We start from the raw sequence: 19,778 nt of genomic DNA on the forward strand, positions 1-19,778 counted from the left end.
AGAGCAGGGATTCTACTCACATGTAACATCCCAAACCCAACCCACCGCTAACAGATATTGTCTGCTTTAGTCCGTTACATATCGTCGTCAACCTCGCGGTTTTAAAACGCATCCATTAGGGTGGAGTTTTCATGTCTTTGGAGGGAATAATTTGTTCTCCTCTCTAACCAATGTGAGATCTCACAATAATTATTTGTCTTCAATCTCGTTTAGCCATGATTTTGGTTTATTCATATACTTCTGTTATACTCGACGTCTCCTAGGTTCATTTCTCTATCTCAATTATGTATAACCTAAAAAATACAGTAATAAATTATTAATTTTGATAATAACATATTCTATCGTTAAAATTACAAATTTAATCTCTAATATTTGAATTTCATAACTATTTAATCTTTAAAATAGTTTATTTATAATTTTCATTAGAACGATAAGATATTTTAGATACCGACCTATACCCATTTATCAAACCTGACCAAATAGTGATATAATAATGAGAAGATGAGTACAAAAATTTATAAAGTGCATTTTAAAGGATTGATAAGTTTGAAAAATTAATATTAAATTAGGTTTTGGATAATAAAAAAAATATTAAAATATTTTTATTTTTAAATTTTTGAAAACTAACCTACCCCACCTTTTGGACGACTTACATTAAAACTTAGACATGCTACATGAATACGGTCTGAAATTTAAGTTAACATTTCACATAATCTTCTCTAACAAGCAACCATTTTAAAAAAAATTGTTCCTGACTAATGAATATTAAATATCAATCTAAATATAAATAAGCAAAATTATTATAATAACCCAAAAGAGGGGAAAAAAAAAAAAAAAGAAGCAAAAGTTGCTATCTTTAAAAGATAATTTATTTGCTTTGGTAGCACAGGAGAAGCTATGTTCGTCGTGCTTCCATGGCGGCCCCATTTTGGAGTAGTGAAAGAGAGGGAGAGCATCTGAAAGAAGCATTATTAATGCAAAAACAAAGCAAAGGGGATGCAATCAGAATGATCCATCATCTACCCATCACCCCATTTACTTCACACCCACTGAAAAATCAGTGAAGAAGCCGACAATTCAACCACATAATTCCAATCATCCCATGTGGGTTTCCCCTATTTCCCCTCTATATCGCTCTATCTTCTTCTTCTTCTTCTTCTTCTTCCCCCTCTCCTCATATTCTTCCCCGCTTTCTTTTCATCTGTCACTTTCCGATGTGGGAATCCGAGAATCATTCTGTTGGTTTTGGTGCTGGAGATTACGGCAATGGCGTCCCCCCTTCCGCCAAACACGCCCTCAACACTCACGGCTTCGACCTCAGAGGCAACTCATGGTACGGTTTCTTCTTCTTCTTCTTCTGAACCTTTTGTGGCTGCCATTTTCTCTGAATTTGTTTGATTGTGTTCTGTTGTGGCTGTACTCCTCCACGCTTTATGTGTTCTTGCAGGCATGTTGCTACTGATATCCCTAGTGACCTTTTAGTAAAAGTTGAGGGTGTGAATTTCCATTTGCATAAGGTGTTGTACAATCAATCTCCTCTGTTTTGAGAGATGCCTTTGAACTATGAATAGGGTTTTTTTTCTTAATGGGGTTCCTCTGTTTTTTTGGGTGTATGAAGTATCCTCTTCTTTCTAGAAGTGGGAAGATGAACAGATGCATATATGAATCCAGAGGCCCAGATTTGAATAATAACCTTGTTTTTGATGATCTTCCTGGTGGGTCTGAGGCCTTTGAACTTGCAGCCAAATTTTGTTATGGACTAGCGGTTGATTTAACAGCAGCTAATATCTCTGGCCTTAGATGTGCTGCTGAGTATCTTGAAATGACTGAGGATTTGGAGGAAGGCAATTTGATATTCAAAACTGAAGCGTTTTTGAGCTATGTGGTACTGTCTTCATGGAGGGATTCCATAGTTGTGTTGAAAAGCTGTGAGAAGCTCTCGCCATGGGCTGAGAATCTACAAATCATTCGACGATGCAGCGAGTCGATTGCTTGGAAAGCTTGTGCGAATCCGAAAGGAATTAGATGGGCATACACTGGGAAACCCACCAAAGTTTGTAGTCCCAAATGGAATGATTTGAAGGATTCAAGTCCTAGTAGGAATCATCAGCTTGTTCCTCCTGATTGGTGGTTTGAGGATGTTTCAATCCTTAGAATTGATCACTTTGTTAGAGTAATCACAGCAATCAAAGTGAAGGGTATGAGGTTTGAAGTGATTGGATCATCAATTATGCATTATTCTTCGAAATGGCTTCCCGGTTCGGTAACTGATACGACGAACGCCAGTGATGAAGGGAGTACCAGTGCGACGAGTCACACGAGCGGTGGCAGCAACAGTTGGAGAGGCGGGATCCATATGATTGTGGCTGGCAACAAGGAAGATCACTCGACGATTCAGGCAAAAGATGAACGAATGATCATCGAGAGCTTGATCAGCATCATTCCTCCACAGAAAGATTGTGTCTCATGCAGCTTCCTGCTAAAGCTGCTTAGAATGGCAAACATGTTGAAAGTTTCGCCGGCATTGGTCACTGAGTTGGAGAAAAGAGTTGGAATGCAGTTTGAGCAAGCCACACTTGTGGATCTTTTGATACCATCTTACAGCAAGAGCGATACAACGTATGATGTTGATCTTATTCAGAGGCTGCTGGAGCATTTTCTTGTTCAGGAACAGACCGAGATTTCGAGTCCAGGCCGACAATCGTTTTCCGATAAACATATGTATGATGGATCTCAAAGGGGTGTGATCCAAAATGCCAAGATGAGGGTGGCAAGGCTTGTTGATAGTTACCTAACAGAGGTAGCCAGAGACAGAAACCTTTCCTTGACAAAATTTCAAGTACTGGCTGAAGCTCTGCCCGAATCTGCTCGAACATGCGACGACGGGCTTTACCGAGCTATTGACTCATATCTTAAGGTAAGAAACTTACAAAGTTGTTGCATAATCTTTCATCAAGAACTGAAGCTGCAGTCATTTAAGATACAAGAATTCCCACATTAAGTGTTTTCTAAGTGAACTGGTGGTGATGACAGGCGCACCCTACGCTCACTGAGCACGAGAGGAAGCGGCTATGCCGAGTAATGGATTGCCAGAAGCTCTCCATTGATGCCTGTATGCACGCAGCACAAAACGAAAGGCTCCCGTTACGTGTGGTGGTTCAGGTCCTCTTCTCCGAGCAAGTAAAGATAAGCAATGCAGTTTCGAACTCGTCGCTTAAAGAAGCAAGCGACTCGCAATTCCAACTGCCTGTAATGAACCGTAAAACACTCCTGGAAGCCACACCACAGTCATTCCAAGAAGGGTGGGCAGCGGCGAATAAGGACATTAACACACTGAAATTTGAGCTTGAGACTGTGAAGAACAAGTATGTTGAGCTTCAAACTGAAATGGAGAAGTTGCAGAGGCAGTTTGAGAAGGTGAACAACAAGCAGAAGCAGAGCTCTGGTTGGAGCAGTGGGTGGAAGAAACTGAGCAAACTGACTACTAAGATTTCAACTTTGGAAACCACAGAAAATGAATCCCACCATCCAACCATTGAAGAACACACTAAAAAAGTACACAGAAGATGGAGAAATTCAATATCATGACATATAAACATCAGGAAAGAGAAGAACAGAACAGTTTCCCACATTTGTTATTGTTTCTTTTCACTTCGAGTGAGTTTTGTGCCATTGTTTCAAGTCCACTAAAGCCTCCTGTTCTAGACATGTCTGTTTGAGACATATGACCAAATGTGTGGATAGATGAAGGAAACATACCTGCATCTTTTTGGTGTTGAAACGAGCAGAATGTGGGAATTTGACCTCTTAATTGAGGCCATACGCTTTAACCCGTTGAGTTGTGCTATAAATTTTTTTGTTGGAGTCTCGGTTTACCGATTTCGAATGGTGCTAATGTTTCTCATCTTTGGCTTAAGCCCAAAAATACATTTTTTCCATTGAGTCTCAGGGCATTTCAAAGCTTGATGACATGTGTTGCAAAGAACAAAACAGAACAAGAAGTACATCGCTGAGCTATGTGAGTTTGTGGCATACAGAAGCTAAGTACCTAAAGTACTTTACTCTCCAAGCCTTACTGAGTAACAATGGACCCCAAATCCCCCAAAACCCAAACACAAACCCAATTCCCAAACTCAGATAAAACCACTCATCAATAATACTTCCTCCCTCCCTTTCTTTTCCATTTTCATTCCCAATTTCTGGGCTCACACCCTCCTTTCCGCACCTCTTCTTTAATGGATCTCCACACACCTCATTGCCAATAAAGCTATATGGAGTAAACCTTTGGAGCTGAGTACCTGTCGGAATTGGACCCGACAAGTTATTGCAAGACAAATTCAAGTAAGCTAGGAACGATAACTCTGACATGGACGGTGGTATTCGTCCCCAGAGTTGGTTCCTTGAGAGATCAAGAGACTCCAAATCCTTCATGCCAATCCATGCTGGTATTTTTCCATTGAAGGCATTTAGACTGAGATCTAAAGCTCTCAACTTCAAGCAACTCTGAAGAGCCCGAGGAATCACTCCGGAAAGGCTGTTGTTTCGTAAATGCAACGATTCTAAGATTTGTTAGGTTGGCAATATCATTTGAGATTCCCCCCTTTAAGCCAACATAACTAAGGGTCAAATGTTGAAGATTGTGGAGAGTGTAGAGACAACTGGGTATGGTTGAAGAATTGAAACCTGAGCTTGATAGGTCAAGATATGAAAGGGCTGACATGTTTTGAAGAGCACATGGAATTGGACCTTGGAACTTATTACCACTTAGATCAAGTGAAACAAGACTACTGAGATTTGATATCCATTTGGGTAGGAAAGACACGAAGTTGTTCCAAGAAATGTCAAGAACTAAACAAGTTTACAACTCGATAAATGTAATTCTTGAAGCGAGGGAAGCTTATTCATGTCTAGTAACCAAGAAGATGCGTTACTAAGGTCTGCATAGCTCAAATCTAGCTTCAATAAAGAACGCAAACCATGAAGCCAACCAAGATTTTCAGTATACAGCTGTGCGATGAAAGTACATCGCAAATCAAGATGGTTCTAAGTTTGATAGATTTCCCAGTTTATAAGGTATCAATCCACTAAATCCTGCGCGTGAGAGGGTAAGATAACGCAAACTCACCATTGATCCTAAAAAACTTGGAACTCACCATTAATTTACCATTCTTCTACTTTGTTGATATTGTAGTGGTTGAGCCTACCAACTCGGTATCCAACCGTTAGAGGAAGATACAGTAGATGTTGAAATCATGGATGGAGCATTGGGAAGATGAGAAGGTGTATGTCGATGAAGAAGATTGGCAACAAGAGGCTTTCTGTGAGATCCCACATCGATTGGAGAGGAGAACGAAACATTCCTTATAAGAGTGGAAACCTATACCTAGTAAACGTGTTTTAAAACCTTGAAGGGAAATCCAAAAAAGAAAATCCAAAAAAGACAATATCTGCTAGTGGTGGACTTGGACTGTTACAAATGGTATCAGAGCTAGACACCAGGGTGCCAGCGAGGATACCCCACATCGGTTGGAGAGGGAAACAAAACATTGCTTACAAAGGTGTGGAAAAACCTAAAGAAGACAATATTTGCTAGTGGTAGATTTGATCCATTTCAAAAGGATAATGGCTCAATAACTATATGCAATATGCAGAAAACACTTGGCTAACAATCTCGTATGGTATAATTCATCAACAATATAATTATACAGCCAGTATTCTCAAGGCTTAGATCAAGTACAAGCATAGAGAAAGCAGTACATGTAACATGATAGACTCACAAAAGCATTCACACCTCAATTATTACATCAACGCAACACCTAATAGCAAAACTAAAATCTATCTCCAAAGCTGATATCAGTCAAAAGTTTCAAAAGTTTCATAGTGCTCTCATAATCAAAACTCGAACCGTGCAAGATCTACCTAACACCACAAGGGACAAGCTCCACTTTTACAGCACAATCTCTATAAATGAGTAATGAGGGTAAAGACATAGCACATAATCCAGAAAAAAGTGTGGAAAGTGGGACCTCAGTTACCTAACACGCATGCACTCAATCCAGGGAGATTCTCCAAATTGCTGGAAAAGGTGGGGTCTTTAAATTCTCAGCATAACCCACCACTATCACATCCCATGCGTTCAAATCTTTGTGACTTTCCCCTGATCTTTAGTCCCTTAAAAGCATCAAACATAATCATGTCTTGTCAACGAATAAAAATGGCAATAATTCACTCATTACCGGCTGGGTTCAATGTTATCCAGACATTATACCTCCATTTGCTAACCCATCACAAACTGATCTTGCATCCATCAAAATCCAAAATAAGAATTCTTAAGTTACCACACCATCAACATCTAAATTCGGGGCATGCGATCTAATAGCAGCTCACACCTAGAGCGCTAGCTTCATGTTTTAAGGACTTCAAGTAATCAATAGCTTCATCAATAACCAACAATGGGTCTTTTCCCTTAGCATCAGGAACTAAACTCTCAAGTACTCTCAACGTCTCCTTGATCCTGTCTTTCTTGCAAGAAGAACGGCAAAAATCAACATCTGTTCCAACCTCTTCCTCATGGACCATGCCACAGCTTGATTCTGCGTCATTGACAAACTTCTGTAATTCAACTCTTGCAGAAGAAGCCGTAGCAATTGGCAGTGATTTTACGTAGCCCCCATCATGCACTCTCTGCCTTTTTCTTGGGCCATTAGAACTAGCAGCTTCTGTAGTAGTTTCTTGACATTGTTCTTCCTTCTCACAATGATCATGGATCATCTCTGGGGAATGTCCTGTGCTAGTCACTTCATCGTCGCTACTACAACCAGTACCATCGTAGTCTGAGTAAAGTAATGCATCTATTTCTTCCGTGTTTTCATGCATTTCACTCTCTCCATCACCTACATAATTCTCATTGGACAGAGTATTTGGAAAATACTTGACAGAATTAATCTCTCCAGCTGCCCCTTCTTCTTCAAGCCAACCACAACGCTTGGTTTCAGCAAAAGTTGAGGGAATATAGACAGGAGGATACATAGGAGCATACATCAATCTCTTCTGGTTTCCAGATTGATCAAAGATAAGAAAACCTTTCGGATAGGAGCCATTATTTGATTTTGACACAGGCATCCCACTAGGTCCAGCATGAGCATAATGCATAGATTCCTTTCCTTTCTGCCAAGGCATTGGAGTACCAAGTGAGTTCTGGAAATGAGGGGGTAAGCATTGACGTGACTCCTGAACAACATTTAGCTGTTCCACTTTAAAACTGGGTAATGGTGGAATTGCAAACCCTTGCATTCCTCCCACACATGTGGGAAGTATGCAATTTCCACAGTTGATATTCCCTTGTAAGCTTTCCTGTTGCTTGATCTCTACTGGTGCATTCATGGAATCACGATTGTGCAGTTGCCAAGCAAAATGCTCAAAATCAAGCCGAGAGTTATCAGTCCCAACCATACCGCAAAACAACCACCTAATCAATATTTCAAAATATAACTATTTCGAAACAACCGAAATAACATAAGGAGAATAAACTTAGCAAGCAGGTGGCAAGAACTACCTCAAAATGTTGTGCTCTAGTTTGCTATGGGAGTTATCTGCAAAATGCTTTCAGGAACAAAGAGAAAAAGAAGTTCGCAAGAGTCCAGCTTAAGAGAAATAAATGCTACTCAATCTACGTGACAGGCTTAAGCAATTGTCGAAAATACTCGGCCTGGAACAGGAAAAACCAAAAGTTTAATCATGGTAGTGAACGAGCCAAGTTCAGGGGGAACAAGCAGAGGGATTCAAATAATTCAATTGTTAATCAACAAGCAAAACCACGATGCAGAGACTGAGTTGACAAACCTGACAATTCTGCAAAGGTTGAAAGCATGCGATCACTCTAACAATAATTGTTGGTTTTCCTGCAATTCCATTCTCATGTTTCAATGCCCGAAATCTTGTCTGGGTTGCAGCTTGGCACACCATAACTACTTCTGAACCTTAAACGGAGAATATTCACTGCAGAAAGAACTATTTAACTGGAAATTTAATGAGCTATCTAGATTCCTTGACAAAGGGGCAGAAAAAATAAGACTAAAACAGAAGACCAAAACCAAAATGGTGTTTGAGGACAGGAAGCTTTTCAGCTAATGTGGATATTACAGGAAATGATAAAAAAGTGATTGGAACCCATGGATGATAGAAAAAAGGAGCTCAGGGAGGAACAATTCAGTGTTATCTATACAAAAAGTGATCTACAAAATAACCCTGCAATAGACGATCAAATGCACAACTTTACGAAATACATCAATGGATATGCTCAACCAAAGCATATTATTCTCTCAATACGTAAAGTTAACACATCCACAACTTTTATAATGGTGCCCCTGCAAAAACATGAAAAATTACAATAAATACAAAGGATTGAAAATAACAAAATAAACTCTAAACAAGAAAAAAGTAAAGAACTCCAACAATCTACATTCATTCAAATATTTGACATAAGACAGTACACTGAAGAAAGCCAGCATTTCATATGACGAAAGAAACAGGATACCCAACTATTTGGGAGGAAATTTCTAGCTTTTTCTAAGCTGCAAAAGAGAGATATGTCAATGTCTACAGAACATATATACAAAATCCAAAAGGAATTTTAAGAATGTGAAAGAGAATTTGAAGCAGAAGAACAATATTTCAATTTTCAAAGAGAAATTTCAGACAATCTTCTTGGAAAAACAAGCCACTTTTTGATCCCCAAGAAAACGAAGAAATTAGATCTTATTTTAAAACAGAAATTTTAATGATCCGTTTCAGCTTAGTTCCCAAGACAATCAAATCAAATTTCCATCTAGCAAACAACAGAACCGACAAAATCATTCGGCATTTCCTACTTCCCAAAGCTCTGAACAACTATTTCCATGTCGATTAATTCTCTTCAGATTCTCAGAAACCTTTGCCAGGCAACAGAATCAGAAAAGCGCGAAAACAAAAATACACGAGAGAAACAAGCAGGAATCAAGAGCTGAAATTGCTAGAAAATGAGAAAGAATCTTACAGAAGAAAATCGGAAGAGAATTTCCAGAAAGAGCCAGATTTGCGAAGATGGATCAGATCTAAACCAAACCACTCGAAGAACACAGGAAAGTTTGAAGGGTCCGAACGAACAATCAAAGCCTATACTTTTATCAAAGACGAGACTTTATAGACACTAGATGACATTTTTACCCTTCCACAATCTTTTCAAAAAAATATCAATGAGAATATATTTAGAAGGGTAAAAACGTGAATTTATTGAACAATCGGAATAAATACAATATTGAAAAACATTAATTAAAATAAGTTAACCATTTAATCTCTAAAATTTAATTAAAAAATTAATCTTTATACTTTATAATTAAAAATTTGTGTTTTTTTTTCCCTCTCCTATTACTTTTCCGTTCTCTTGGTCTCGTGTAATCATGTTTAACCTAAAAAGGTGTTGGGAGTAAAGAAGACAACATCACTTCCTCCTTGATTTGAAGATCCCAAAAGCTCTTCGATGGCACCGAAAATCACCTCTTCGAGAGGGGAATTAGTATTCCACATAAAGGTGTAGAAACCTCTCTTTAATAGATACGTTTTAAAATCGTGAGACTGACGATAATACGTAACGGGCTAAAACGAACGATATTTGTTAGTGGTGGGCTTAAGTTGTTACAAATGGTATCAGAGCCAGACATCGAGCAGTGTGTCAGCGATGACACTAGCCCTTAAGGGAGGTAGATTGTGAGATTTCACATCGATTGGAGAGGGGAATGAAACATTTCTTATAAGTATGTGGAAATCTCTCCTTAGTAAACACATTTTATAATCGTGAAACTGACGACGTACGTAATAGGTTAAAGCGAACAATATTTGCTAGTAATGGGCTTGTGTTGTTGTTCCAGATGGTATTATAGTCAGACACCGAGATGGTGTGCTAGCAAGGACGCTAAATGTCACGGTCATGCTTGTCCAAGACATGTCGCCCATGACCGTTGTCAAGAAAGGGCGATTGTGACATTGGGTCTCTAAGGGGTGGATCATGAGACCCCACATTCGGTGGAGATGAGAACGAAACATTCCTAATAAGAGTGTGGAAAACTCTCCCTTAGTAGACACATTTTATAATCATAAGGGTGACAACGATACCTAACGAGTTAAAATGAACAATATTTACTAGCGGTGGGCTTGAAACTTACCATTTTATTAGTTTACCTAATTCTACTTTTCTTTCCTTAAAATTATCCTATTTTTTTCCGAAAAACAAACCAAACACTTATCTTCTCAACTTTGGTGATCTAATTCCCAAGTTCATGGCATTTTGTCAATTAGTTGTTGAACTAATTCTTCAAGAAACTAATTAAACTAAAGGGTTTCTTCAAGATCATATCAATGGCGGCCTTCAAAAACCAAATTACCTTAAACCTCCAACCTATATAAACGACTCTCATGATGCCTTCCATATATCACCATCTTACAAAAGCTTCAAAACCATCTCAATGGCTTCTTCCAAGTTCTTGATCGTTGTCTTCCTGGCTACTTTGGCTCTTTCGAGTATCGACATCAGCCAAGCTGCCCGCCATCTCTTGCAAACTACTCCGCCCTTGGTGCCGAACTTGCCCGTTGTTCCAACGGGGATACCTCCATTGCCTGCTCTTCCAAATCTACCACAACCCACATTGCCTTTTCCGAGCTTCCCGGTTAACATCCCGAGCGGGGCTGCACTGCCCCCGCTCCCGACAATGGCGCTTCCGAACTTGCCTTCATTCCCTACCATTCCAGCTTCATTTCCTTCCATCCCATTTTTGTCTCCTCCGCCTGCAGCTTCTTCTTCCCCCTAAGCTTGGTTGGTTATTTGCAGCCATGATTCTTGTTGGGTAGTTTATGTGTGGAGTTTAAGGTTTTATTATTATCAGAATTGTTGTGTGTTTTAAATATTCGTGTCGGTTTGTAAGATTGAAGTTCATTCTCGTTATTATATTGTTCTTTCGATTCAACGGGATTTCTTTCTTTTTCTATTTCTCTCTCACACTACGAAAAATAATAGATACAATAGGTAACGAGAAATGTTCATTCTAACATGACGATAACTTAGGGTTAAAATAAAAATTAGAAACATTAAGGATATAATTGAAACATATAATCTTAAAGATATAATTAAAACATGTCACCTTTATTACGCCAACGTGTACCATTATTTTATAGGTCATTGTCACGTTATTTTTTCATCTTCATTTAATAAAAAAAGTTGACAGAAAAATAGTTTTGAAACGTTAATTTAAAATTTAAAAAATGATATTTTTAAAAGTTGAGGAGTATAATTAAAATTTAGTAAAAAAAAAAAAAAAAAAAAAAACTCTTCCGAGTTCTTGACCATTGCCTTCATTGTTTCTTTGACGTATTCGAGCATCGACGTCGGTCGAGCTGCCCGCCATCTTTTACAAACTGGTTCGCCCACTCTACCGAACTTGCCAGTGGTTCCATCAGGGTTTCTGCCGTTACCTGCCTTACCAAACCCTACTACTCTTCCTAATTTGCCACAACCCACATTGCCTAGGATTAATCTCCCTTCGCTTCCGAGCTTCCCGGTGAACATCCCGACTGGGGTAGGGCTACCTCCGCTTCCAACAATGATGCTTCCGAACTTGCCTTCATTCCCTACCATCCCATGAAGCTTGTTAGAATTTGAGAGTGGGACAGCGTGTTATTATAACTAGAATTGTGTGTTTTCATTCATGTCTGAGGATAAGATTGGATCGTTTTTCTCTATAAGTTATCGTGTTTCATTTAATGAACTTTATTACACATATATGATTGTTCTGAATTTTGATTTTTAAATTAACAAAATAATAGAATTTGTATCAAACGTACACACGAACCAAACATTATTTAGTTGATTAAAATATATGTCATCGATGACATGACAACTAATTATTGTCCAATTTGTAGAAGACATATCATCAATTAAGAAGGTTGAAGTAAAAAAATAAATAAATAATAATAATAATATATAATAATAAAATATTTTCGTAAACGGTAGCTGACCTACAAATGCTTCCCCCTGGTTGGAAAATATGTCATGAAATCTGTTTGGTAAGCTGATATGGTGGCCAAACTCACCGAACCCTTTTATTTCTTAAGCTATATAAACCCAATGTTAACCCTTGGTTTGCACCATATCCCAACCCACAAACCCAACAAAATGGCCTCTTCCAACTACTTCATCATGGCTTTCATGGCTACTTTGGTGTTTTCAGCCATCGACACCGGCCGAGCTGCTCGTCGTCTCCTGCAAACCGCTCAGCCGAGCGTGCCAGGGTTGCCCTCATTGCCGCCTCTACCGCCCTTCCCGACAGTACCGGGAATGCCCTCTATTCCAAATCTCCCACAGCCTACGTTGCCAACTACTCAACCTTCTCTCCCTAAGATGCCTCCTCTTCCTAGCTTCCCCGGTGGCATCCCGACCGGAGTGACATTGCCTCCACTCCCGACTCTACCGTCCTTCCCAACGACTTTCCCGTCGATCCCTTTCCTCACACCGCCCCCGGCCGCTACCTCTTCACCTTGATGGAGTCCTAGCTAGTCCTTTGTGTGATTGTTTTTAATTATACTTATGGTTTTGATATACCATTCTATCCTTTCATGTTATTTGTAATATTTGGAGTTTGTTTTAAAGTTTGTCTTGTATTGTGTTCTACTTTTTCAATGATATAATATGAAATTTTCTTCAAATTCATTCTTTTAATAAATACTTAAAATTAAAAAAATGATAAATTTTTAAAATCCAATATCTGACCTCCATTGAGTTCTAAAATCTATTAGAACGTTCATGGATCCAAAAATTTAAGTCATGGGTTACAATAAATTTAATTATATAAATAATAATAATAATAAATAAATAAAAGTCCCTAAGTATAAAAGCTTGAATGGGTGGTAAGTAAATATCGTAAATAAAAGTCTCTTATAGTAAATATTGTCTATTTTAGCCCGTTATGTATCGTCATCAGCCTCGCGATTTTAAAACGCATCTATTAAGGAGAGGTTTCCATACCCTTATAAATAATGTTTTGTTCCCCTCTATAACCGATGTGGGATCTTACAATCCACCATTTGGAGGCTAGCATCCTCGTTAACACACCGATTTGTCCACTTTAGCCCCTTAAGTATCACCGTCAACCTCAGTTTTAAAAACGCGTCTACTAAGAAAAAGTTTCTACACCTTTATAAGAAATATTTCATTCCCATCTCCAACCGATGTAAGATCTCACATTGTCTTAATAAGTTACAAACGTTAAATTACAAGTCTCATTAAATTTTAAAATTTATGTCTATTAAATCTTCTAAATTTAAAAATATCAAACCGCTCTCTAAACTTTTAATCTTAAATTTTTTGTGTCTAAAAGGTTCGTGAATTTCGAGCAAAGAGTCCGAACCGAAATTTTTTGTAACTCGTTTGGTCACCTACTTCAACATAGTAAGGCCATCTGTCTGATACTGTCTGATACTGAGAGTCCAATTCTTTTGATTTGAGTCTCTGTTTGGTGATCCAATTTGTAGTTCATCATGGTTCAACTGGTGGTCAGATTCACCAAGCTTCAAGCTCTCAATCTGTATATAAACCAGAACGCACCTCTTCACCTTCTCCATCCCAAATTATCACTCAAACCTTCATAATTTCCTTCATAGCTATGGCTTCTACCAACTACTTGACCTTAGCCATCATGGTCGCTTTGGCATTTTCAAGCGTGGACCTTGGTCGAGCCACTCGACATCTTCTGCAGACTGCTCCGCCTTCACTCCCAACTCTACCACCAATGCCATCGCTTCCTAACCCATCTGCGCTACCCCCTCTACCTGCATTGCCCATATTGCCAAACCCAACAACTGGACCGAGTACTCCATCGCTCCCTAAGCTCACACTTCCTCCACTTCCAAGCTCCCCGATGAACATCCCGACCGGAGCAGCCTTGCCTCCATTACCGACATCTTCGCTTCCAACCTTGCCATCCCTTCCATCCATCCCGACTACACTTCCGTCGCTCCCGTTCTTTCCTCCACCTGCAACTTCTTCCCCTTGAGCTGGTATAGAATAGTTGTTGTTCTTTCCTATTGTCTTCATGTATTTCAATGGTGATTCGTTGTGTGTGTTGTTTCATGATATAATATTTTCCTACTTGACTTCTTTGGCTTAATATGTTGGACTCAAATAAGAACAAACTGATAATAAGAATGAAGCTAACTTAGGCTGCTCACAGTGAGAGATCAAATCATCTGACCACCATCTTTCAGTTCAACTTTGCCCATTCAATAAGAATCTTATACGAACGGTCGTGCTTGGGTCGTTAATCTCTATCGATAATGACTAGTCAATCTAAATAAAACAATCTTTCAAAATCATACATTCTCTCTTCATGAAAGAATGACTCAATGTAGCTATCTCTTTATTCGACCCAGACTCAAAATTTGTTCGCTTCGGATAACTATTTGATACAAGTTTGAATTACAGTTTTCATATTCCCACGTCGTTCTTTTTGAGATCCCACATTGGTTGGAGAAGAGAACGAAACAATCCTTATAAGTGTGTAGAAACTTCTCCCTAGCAGACGTGTTCTAAAACCGTGAGACTCATGGCAATACGTAACGGGCTAAAACGGACAATATCTGCTAGCGGTGAACTTGGGCTGTTATAAATGGTATCATAGCTAAACACCGAGCGGTGTGCCAATGATAACGCTGGGTCCTAAAGGGGTGGAGTATGAGATCCCACATTGGTTGAAGAGGGGATCGAATCATTCATTCTTTATAAGGGCATGAAAACCTCTCCCTAGCAGACACGTTTTAAAACCGTAAGACTGACGGTAATACGTCACGGGCCAAAGGGGGCAATATCTACTAGCGGTAGGCTTGGGCTATTACAAATGGTATTAGAGCCAGACACCGGGTAGTTTGCCAACCAGGACACTGGGTCCTAAGGGGGTGGATTGTGAGATTTCACATTGATTAGAGGAGGTAACGAAACATTTCTTATAAGAGTGTGAAAACCTCTCCCTAGCAGACGTGTTTTAAAACCGTGAGGCTAACAGTAATACGTAATAGGCCAAGGCAGACAATTTTTGCTAGCGGTGGACTTGGACAATTACAAAAAGTATCAGAGCCAGACATCGAGAGGTGTGCTAGCTAAGGGGGTGGATTGTGAGATCCCATATTGGTTGGAGAGGAGAACGAAACACTCCTTACAAGGGTGTGGAAACCTCTCTCTAGTAGACGTATTTTAAAATCATGAGGCTAACGACAATACATAACAGGCCAAAACGGACAATATTTGCTAGCGATGGACTTGAGCTATTACATTCTTACCCCGCAAATACTTTCTCCTCGTCCTCAATCACCAAACTCTTAGAAATGCAAGGTAAAAAAGTGAAGTATAAAGCAGAAGTTGTAAACAAGCACAAAAGCAGCAGTCAATATATTCTCAAACTCAATCTTGCTATCAGCAAATTATTCTTCCATGTCTTTTCATCACAAGGCTTCAAAGGCATACGTGAAAACAGAATCACTATAAAGGTAGAAAAGCATACTTTAAAAGCTACGACCAAAATTCTCGGTTTTTTACAGCCAGTCGACGAGTATCCTCTTTAACGCAGCTCGCTTCGTAATCGAGAGTCCATTTCTCGAACGTACCGTCGACAAAGTCGTAGTAGCCACCATGAATGGCGAGGCTCCCTTTCTTCACCTTTTCTTCAATCCAAGGGTATGTCAGCAAGTTCAGCAGCGAATTGTCGAGCGATTCCTGCCAATGATGAACAACAAGAACGAGCTTTTAAGGATTGTACTTTCAAGTTTCGACCACTTATGTCAAGAACACGACCAAGAACATGGTGATAGTTCGAACAGTTTTTAAGGATTTTGTAAATAGAGAGACAACCTTTTCACAGTGTCGGCATTGCTGGTCGAAGTTGAGGTTGGAAGCAGCAGCTTTTGTTCTTATTTTTGCAGTCTTTCCATTAATAACCCAATTTGTGATAAAACAGCTGCATTCAGTTCCAAAGAGTACACTTTTCAAGAATCATATATAGCGTTTTCAAACAAAAGTATTGAATTCAGCTCAATCGAACCTCGGTTTTTCGTCTTGCATACTCATAAGTGCGCGAATTCCCCCACAACAGCTATGACCAATGATGAAAATGTTTTCAACCTACAATCGAACAAAATCGCATGTTCAACGCATTACACAGTTTAATCAACGAACATTGATATCAATATCGTTTAAAAGATAACTTACTTCGAGCGTGTTAACAGAGAATTGCAAAGCAGCTTGTGTTTCTGATGGTCCTTTCTGTGATAATAACAAGACTGAAAAGTTTAGCAAATAAACAAGATACGAAATTTGTTCGACAGTAATTTATTTCAAAACTTCGACGAATCTACTTGTTCCGTTCGTTCATGAAAAGTTTCTTTGTTTCGTTCCAACAGAGTTACGAAAAAAACAGCCACAACGATATGAACTGATGCAATTCAAAGTCATAGACTACGTGCCTCGAAGGGTACAACCAAATTCGCGATATTGCGAACAAGAAAGGCTTCTCCGGGTTGGAAACCTAAAACGTTCGAGGGACAAACTCTAGAATCTGCACAAGAAATCACCAAAAACTGTCTTCAAAATGTCAGTTGACGCGATCGTCTCTTAAGCTAAGAGCAATCCATTTCAAAAGTTGTCTAGAAGCCATTGATATTGGAAGATGAATACTCACTTTGGGAGATTGAGCATCGGAAAGACGTTGAAAATGTTCGAAATTTTTCCTGACAAGTGGAAGAAAGTTATTTTCTTTCGAAGTTTTGTAACGCCAAAAGAAGAGTAGCTCGTTGCTTACATATATGTATTCCTTTTAAAGCTTAGAAATCGATGTTTGATTTCCTCGAATAAGTCTTGCCGCATTTCGGTTTCTATCACAACGTTCATCTTGTTCTTTTCAACTTCTTGAGTCAGTCCAGGGTGGCTGCAGCTGCATGTGGAAAGAAAAAAGTTGAAAGCATGAAACAGTCGAAGTTCTTTACTCGAACCACCAAAAATACTTCTGTCGTTTTTCTTAACGAAAGCTTAGCCCCTTTTATCCACAAGGGTGAAAATCGCTAAATAGCGTAAATTTGAAACTTTAAACTGACAGTCAACAGATGTAACAACCTAAGCTCATCGCTAACAGATATTGTCCTCTTTGGGCTTTCCCTTTTGGACTTCCCCTCAAGGTTTTAAAACGCATCTGCTAGTGAGAGGTTTCCACACCCTTATAAGGAATGTTTCGTTCTTCCCTCCAACCGATGTGAGATCTTACAATCGTCTGGCTCTGATACCATTTGTAACAACTTAAGCCCACCACTGGCAGATATTATTCTCTTCGGGTTTTCCCTTTTGAGCTTCCCCTCAAGAAACACATCTACGAGGGAGAGGTTTCCACACCCTTATAAGAAACGTTTCATTCTCCTTTCCAACCGATGTGGGATCTCACAATCCACCCCCTTGGGGGCCCAGCGTCCTCGCTACCACACTGCCCCGAGTCTAGCTCTAATACTATTTGTAACAGCCCAAGCCCACCGCTAGCTTCCTCTTTGGACTTTCCCTTCTGGGCTTCCCCTCAAGGTTTTCAAACACGTCTGCTAGAGAGCGGTTTCCACACCCTTACAAAAAATGTTTCGATCCCCTATCCAACCGAGATCTCACAACAAATTTTCAGACATCCTTTGTATTTATTACACAACAGATAAAAGGATGAATGAACACAATAGAAGCAGCTAAAGAATAAGTAGGGGTTGAAACTGGATTGAAACTATGATAAATGATGTCGTTCTTAAACTTGTAGTGCACTCAAAATCATGAGCAATTGAGCATTCATGTGAACTTTCCATTCCATTATCACTCAACGAACATCACTAATATACATCACAATGGATACAACACTGTCGTTCTAACACAAAACATGATTAGAACAATCCCATATGTTTGGAATGTAAGTGCACAGATTTCATAAGCTTATTAACATTCTTCCTTATGTCAATTTCACCTAGAATTACAAGGAAAACAACACAAGGAGGTACAAACAGCTAAAGCATTCAAGAAAACAAGCAAATTAAAGGACCAGTTCCAACAAACAGGGGAACTTACTTGACAGGGGTAGCCAATTTCAAATGGGTATGCTCCATTTTCCTCGTTCTCAGCTTAAACTCAAAGATCTGCAACAACAAAAGAGCCAAGAAATGAAGAACAATCATCACAGAAAAGGAAGAACACAGAACAAAAACAACCAAAAAGAAAGTACATGTGAGGTCTTGAAGAAGCTCCTGTGAGGCTGCTGAGAAGAAGAGGAAAAAAGGGAGTAAGAAACTGAAGAAGAACCAGAGAGAGCACTTTCCATGGCAGAGATCTACCAGTTAGCTCAAAAGAGTGAAAAACCAATGAAAGAAGAAGATGGGATCTGGAACATTCGCACAAAGGGGGAATTTCCCTTTAAAGAAGTGGGTGAGTTGGTTGGCAAAACAATGGCCATTTGTTGTTCTCCAAGAAAGACGGAGAACTCGAAGCTCCAACAAATATTAAAAACAGAGACAAAATCGAAAAAGATTGGGGAAAAAAATTCAGCTCATCTGTTGACTAACGATGATAATAATCAAAGCCGCTTGATTTTATCACCGGTAATAATGGAAGCTTCAGATTGTGCTTCGGTTCTTCCCTCTTTAGAACACCAAATCGCGTGAGAGACGAATATAAAATGAAGGACCCAATTTTACCCTAATGTCAATTCAAGTTTGAACTCCAGAAAAGATTAATTTTTTTTCAGATTAATTTAAACCTTAAGTGAAACAATTAATACCCATAACTTATTGTGACTTGATAGATTCAAAATGTGTTTAAATACAACTTTCATCCTACCCTACTTTTAGCTTTTTTAATTCTTTTTTGGTCCTCTATTTTTAAATTTGATTTAATTTTGTCCCATTTTGACATTATCTATAGTAATATTATACAAAACTTGGGGTCAAAATGAGAGATCTAACCTCGATGGGGAGAGAAATGAAATTTCTGTATAAAATTGTAAGAATGACGACGATATGTAATGGATCAAACCAGACAACATTAAAGTCAAACATTGAATGATTTGCTAGCACAAGGCACATTGGACCTACCAAGTGAGGTGGTATAACGGCCCAACTTTTAATAGATATTATTTTTTTTAAGCTTTCTTTATCATATTGCTCTTTTAGAAACTAAAAGTATTATTGTTATTTTTTAAAGGAGTTTTAAAAACAGATATGGAAGTTTTAACGGTATTTTTTTACGATTTAACCCAAAAAAATAATCCCAATTCCCAAGTAGTCTGTAATATTTCCCACCGATAGAGGCACGCATTGAATTGACAACCCAACCAGATTCTGACACGTGACAGGTAAAGTAGGGCCCGACCAATCACAGATTGCCATTGACACGTCCTTGAGGGCACGAACAGCACCGTCATGTTACGGTTTGTAGGGTTCCATATCGTCATCCTCACCTTGCCCTTTTACAATTATTAAATATTTCCATTCTCAGAAAATATATATATTTATTAACCTTAAAAAAAATTTATTTTTAACTCAAATATAATTAAAAAATAAATCGATAAATATCCCTAAATTTTTAATTTTGTGTCTTCGCCTACTAATTTTTTTAAAATTCCCGAATCTATCTGACCCAAAACAAAATTTTAATTTTTTTTAATATAATTGTCTATTAAACAAAAAAAAAAAAC

General features: G+C 38.8%; 6 protein-coding genes across 11 annotated transcripts; 2 read left to right on the forward strand and 4 right to left on the reverse strand.

Annotated features, from left to right (window-relative positions):
• The first annotated feature begins 874 nt into the window (after positions 1-874).
• LOC111483008 (root phototropism protein 3-like) lies at positions 875-3,864 on the forward strand. The gene is made up of 4 exons (XM_023129084.1): positions 875-1,333; positions 1,448-1,517; positions 1,619-2,917; positions 3,034-3,864. Exons 1-4 carry the CDS (start codon positions 1,215-1,217, stop codon positions 3,586-3,588), a joined length of 2,043 nt encoding a protein of 680 aa, XP_022984852.1. The 5' UTR covers positions 875-1,214; the 3' UTR covers positions 3,589-3,864.
• On the reverse strand, positions 3,845-4,569 carry LOC111483196 (receptor like protein 42-like; the record flags this gene model as incomplete). The annotated part of the gene is made up of 1 exon (XM_023129347.1): positions 3,845-4,569. A coding segment is annotated over one exon (555 nt), but the record flags the coding sequence as incomplete, so codon positions are not given.
• Positions 4,570-5,658: 1,089 nt separating this feature from the next.
• Positions 5,659-9,145, reverse strand: LOC111482828 (transcription factor bHLH143-like). 2 transcript variants are annotated; one of them, XR_002718266.1, is made up of 5 exons: positions 9,035-9,145; positions 7,843-8,366; positions 7,556-7,708; positions 6,036-7,468; positions 5,659-5,961 (listed from the first exon to the last, which is right to left on the reverse strand). XR_002718266.1 is itself a non-coding variant. In XM_023128804.1 (4 exons), exon 4 carries the CDS (start codon positions 7,450-7,452, stop codon positions 6,373-6,375), a length of 1,080 nt encoding a protein of 359 aa, XP_022984572.1. In that variant the 5' UTR covers positions 7,453-7,468; positions 7,556-7,708; positions 7,843-8,366; positions 9,035-9,145; the 3' UTR covers positions 5,659-6,372. The 2 variants fall into 2 exon arrangements, 1 of the variants encoding a protein (XP_022984572.1); XM_023128804.1 differs by having other exon boundaries at positions 5,659-7,468.
• Positions 9,146-12,202: 3,057 nt separating this feature from the next.
• LOC111483197 (ESX-1 secretion-associated protein EspE-like) lies at positions 12,203-12,568 on the forward strand. Its single transcript, XM_023129348.1, has one exon. The coding sequence runs from the start codon at positions 12,203-12,205 to the stop codon at positions 12,566-12,568; it is 366 nt and encodes a 121-aa protein (XP_022985116.1).
• Positions 12,569-13,664: 1,096 nt separating this feature from the next.
• LOC111482613 (uncharacterized PE-PGRS family protein PE_PGRS44) lies at positions 13,665-14,165 on the reverse strand. Its single transcript, XM_023128474.1, has one exon. The coding sequence runs from the start codon at positions 14,117-14,119 to the stop codon at positions 13,703-13,705; it is 417 nt and encodes a 138-aa protein (XP_022984242.1). The 5' UTR covers positions 14,120-14,165; the 3' UTR covers positions 13,665-13,702.
• A 1,271-nt stretch (positions 14,166-15,436) lies between these two features.
• On the reverse strand, positions 15,437-18,765 carry LOC111482607 (beta carbonic anhydrase 5, chloroplastic). Of its 5 annotated transcripts, none has more exons than XM_023128466.1 (10): positions 18,649-18,765; positions 18,312-18,341; positions 18,158-18,225; positions 16,872-17,003; positions 16,752-16,800; positions 16,537-16,650; positions 16,283-16,336; positions 16,116-16,195; positions 15,926-16,031; positions 15,437-15,790 (listed from the first exon to the last, which is right to left on the reverse strand). In XM_023128466.1, exons 3-10 carry the CDS (start codon positions 18,193-18,195, stop codon positions 15,587-15,589), a joined length of 777 nt encoding a protein of 258 aa, XP_022984234.1. In that variant the 5' UTR covers positions 18,196-18,225; positions 18,312-18,341; positions 18,649-18,765; the 3' UTR covers positions 15,437-15,586. The 5 variants fall into 5 exon arrangements, with proteins under 5 accessions (XP_022984234.1, XP_022984232.1, XP_022984235.1 ...); XM_023128464.1 differs by having other exon boundaries at positions 18,312-18,344; XM_023128467.1 differs by lacking the exon at positions 18,649-18,765 and adding an exon at positions 18,421-18,642.
• Positions 18,766-19,778: the final 1,013 nt, after the last annotated feature.

The sequence above is a fragment of the Cucurbita maxima genome, unplaced genomic scaffold (genome assembly GCF_002738345.1).
Source record: "Cucurbita maxima cultivar Rimu unplaced genomic scaffold, Cmax_1.0 Cma_Scf00008, whole genome shotgun sequence".
Classification (NCBI taxonomy): Eukaryota; Viridiplantae; Streptophyta; class Magnoliopsida; order Cucurbitales; family Cucurbitaceae; genus Cucurbita; species Cucurbita maxima.

What these genes read in the sequence shown, in the direction of transcription:
- LOC111483197 (XM_023129348.1), top strand. Translation starts at nt 12,203, where the DNA reads ATGGCCTCTTCCAACTACTTCATCATGGCTTTCATGGCTACTTTGGTG.
- LOC111483008 (XM_023129084.1), top strand. Translation starts at nt 1,215, where the DNA reads ATGTGGGAATCCGAGAATCATTCTGTTGGTTTTGGTGCTGGAGATTAC. An exon ending in GACCTCAGAGGCAACTCATG is followed by an intron (nt 1,334 to 1,447) that starts GTACGGTTTCTT and finishes GTGTTCTTGCAG; the next exon opens with GCATGTTGCTACTGATATCC. An exon ending in TGAATTTCCATTTGCATAAG is followed by an intron (nt 1,518 to 1,618) that starts GTGTTGTACAAT and finishes GGGTGTATGAAG; the next exon opens with TATCCTCTTCTTTCTAGAAG.
- LOC111482607 (XM_023128463.1), bottom strand. Translation starts at nt 18,407, where the DNA reads ATGGAAAGTGCTCTCTCTGGTTCTTCTTCAGTTTCTTACTCCCTTTTT. An exon ending in AAATTGGCTACCCCTGTCAA is followed by an intron (nt 17,004 to 18,157) that starts GTAAGTTCCCCT and finishes TTCCACATGCAG; the next exon opens with CTGCAGCCACCCTGGACTGA. An exon ending in CCGATGCTCAATCTCCCAAA is followed by an intron (nt 16,651 to 16,751) that starts GTGAGTATTCAT and finishes TTTTGAAGACAG; the next exon opens with TTTTTGGTGATTTCTTGTGC.
- LOC111482828 (XM_023128804.1), bottom strand. Translation starts at nt 7,452, where the DNA reads ATGGTTGGGACTGATAACTCTCGGCTTGATTTTGAGCATTTTGCTTGG.
- LOC111482613 (XM_023128474.1), bottom strand. Translation starts at nt 14,119, where the DNA reads ATGAAGACAATAGGAAAGAACAACAACTATTCTATACCAGCTCAAGGG.